Source organism: Eurypyga helias, unplaced genomic scaffold, assembly GCF_000690775.1.
Source record: "Eurypyga helias isolate BGI_N326 unplaced genomic scaffold, ASM69077v1 scaffold33648, whole genome shotgun sequence".
Taxonomy (NCBI): Eukaryota; Metazoa; Chordata; class Aves; order Eurypygiformes; family Eurypygidae; genus Eurypyga; species Eurypyga helias.
In genome coordinates, this window is record NW_010266846.1 from 2,104 (window position 1) to 2,753 (window position 650).

Genomic DNA, 650 nt, shown 5'->3' on the forward strand with positions numbered 1-650 from the left:
AGCCGCCGCCTGCAAGAGCTTCTTCAGCTTCTCCATCTTATCCTTCAGCACGTTCACATCCAGGCTGGCTTCTTCGACGTGGCTATCGAGAGGGGAGCGGCTGGAGGCAGCGATGGCCAGGGTTTTGTTCTCCAGATCCAGCTGCACGACGCGATCCTTCAGCTTCTGAATGACCGCTTGGTCCTTCTGCTTGGCTTTCTCGTAAGTGCCCAGCAGTTCCGACACTTGGGAGACTTGGCCCTCCAGGTCGGCCGCCCTGCCATCGGGGCTTGCTGGCGGGGCTGCTCCTCTGCCTGCGCCGTCTGAGGGTGGAGAGACACGGAGACAGGGGAGGGTTAGGTCAGCTCCACGCCCCGGGCACGTCTGCGCCTCACACGGGGGCTTAATTCTGCTCTGCCCAACCCCAGACAAGCGCAGGGCCGCCCTTTCCCCCAGAACCCCCCACAAGCCCCCTGCCTTTTCAGATATTTATGTGGGGATAAAATGAACCGCAGGCATCTTTGCCTCTGGCTCCAGCTCTGCCCAGCTCCCGGGAGCAGCACCACCTGCTTTGCTGGAGGTCTGCGGGATGTGGGAAGCGCCAAGCCCACGGCCCAGCCCGCTGCCGGATTTCTGAAACACGTGCGGGCGCGGAAGCCTCCCGCACATCC

At 62.8% G+C, this 650-nt stretch overlaps 1 protein-coding gene across 1 annotated transcript in view; it reads right to left on the reverse strand.

The window, feature by feature from the left end:
- Nucleotides 1-650, reverse strand: part of GCC1 (GRIP and coiled-coil domain containing 1) — a 3,469-nt gene that overhangs the window by 993 nt on the left and 1,826 nt on the right. The window contains 2 exon segments of the mRNA XM_010157238.1: nt 1-260; nt 263-302. Coding sequence (XP_010155540.1) covers nt 1-260; nt 263-302 — 300 coding nt within the window.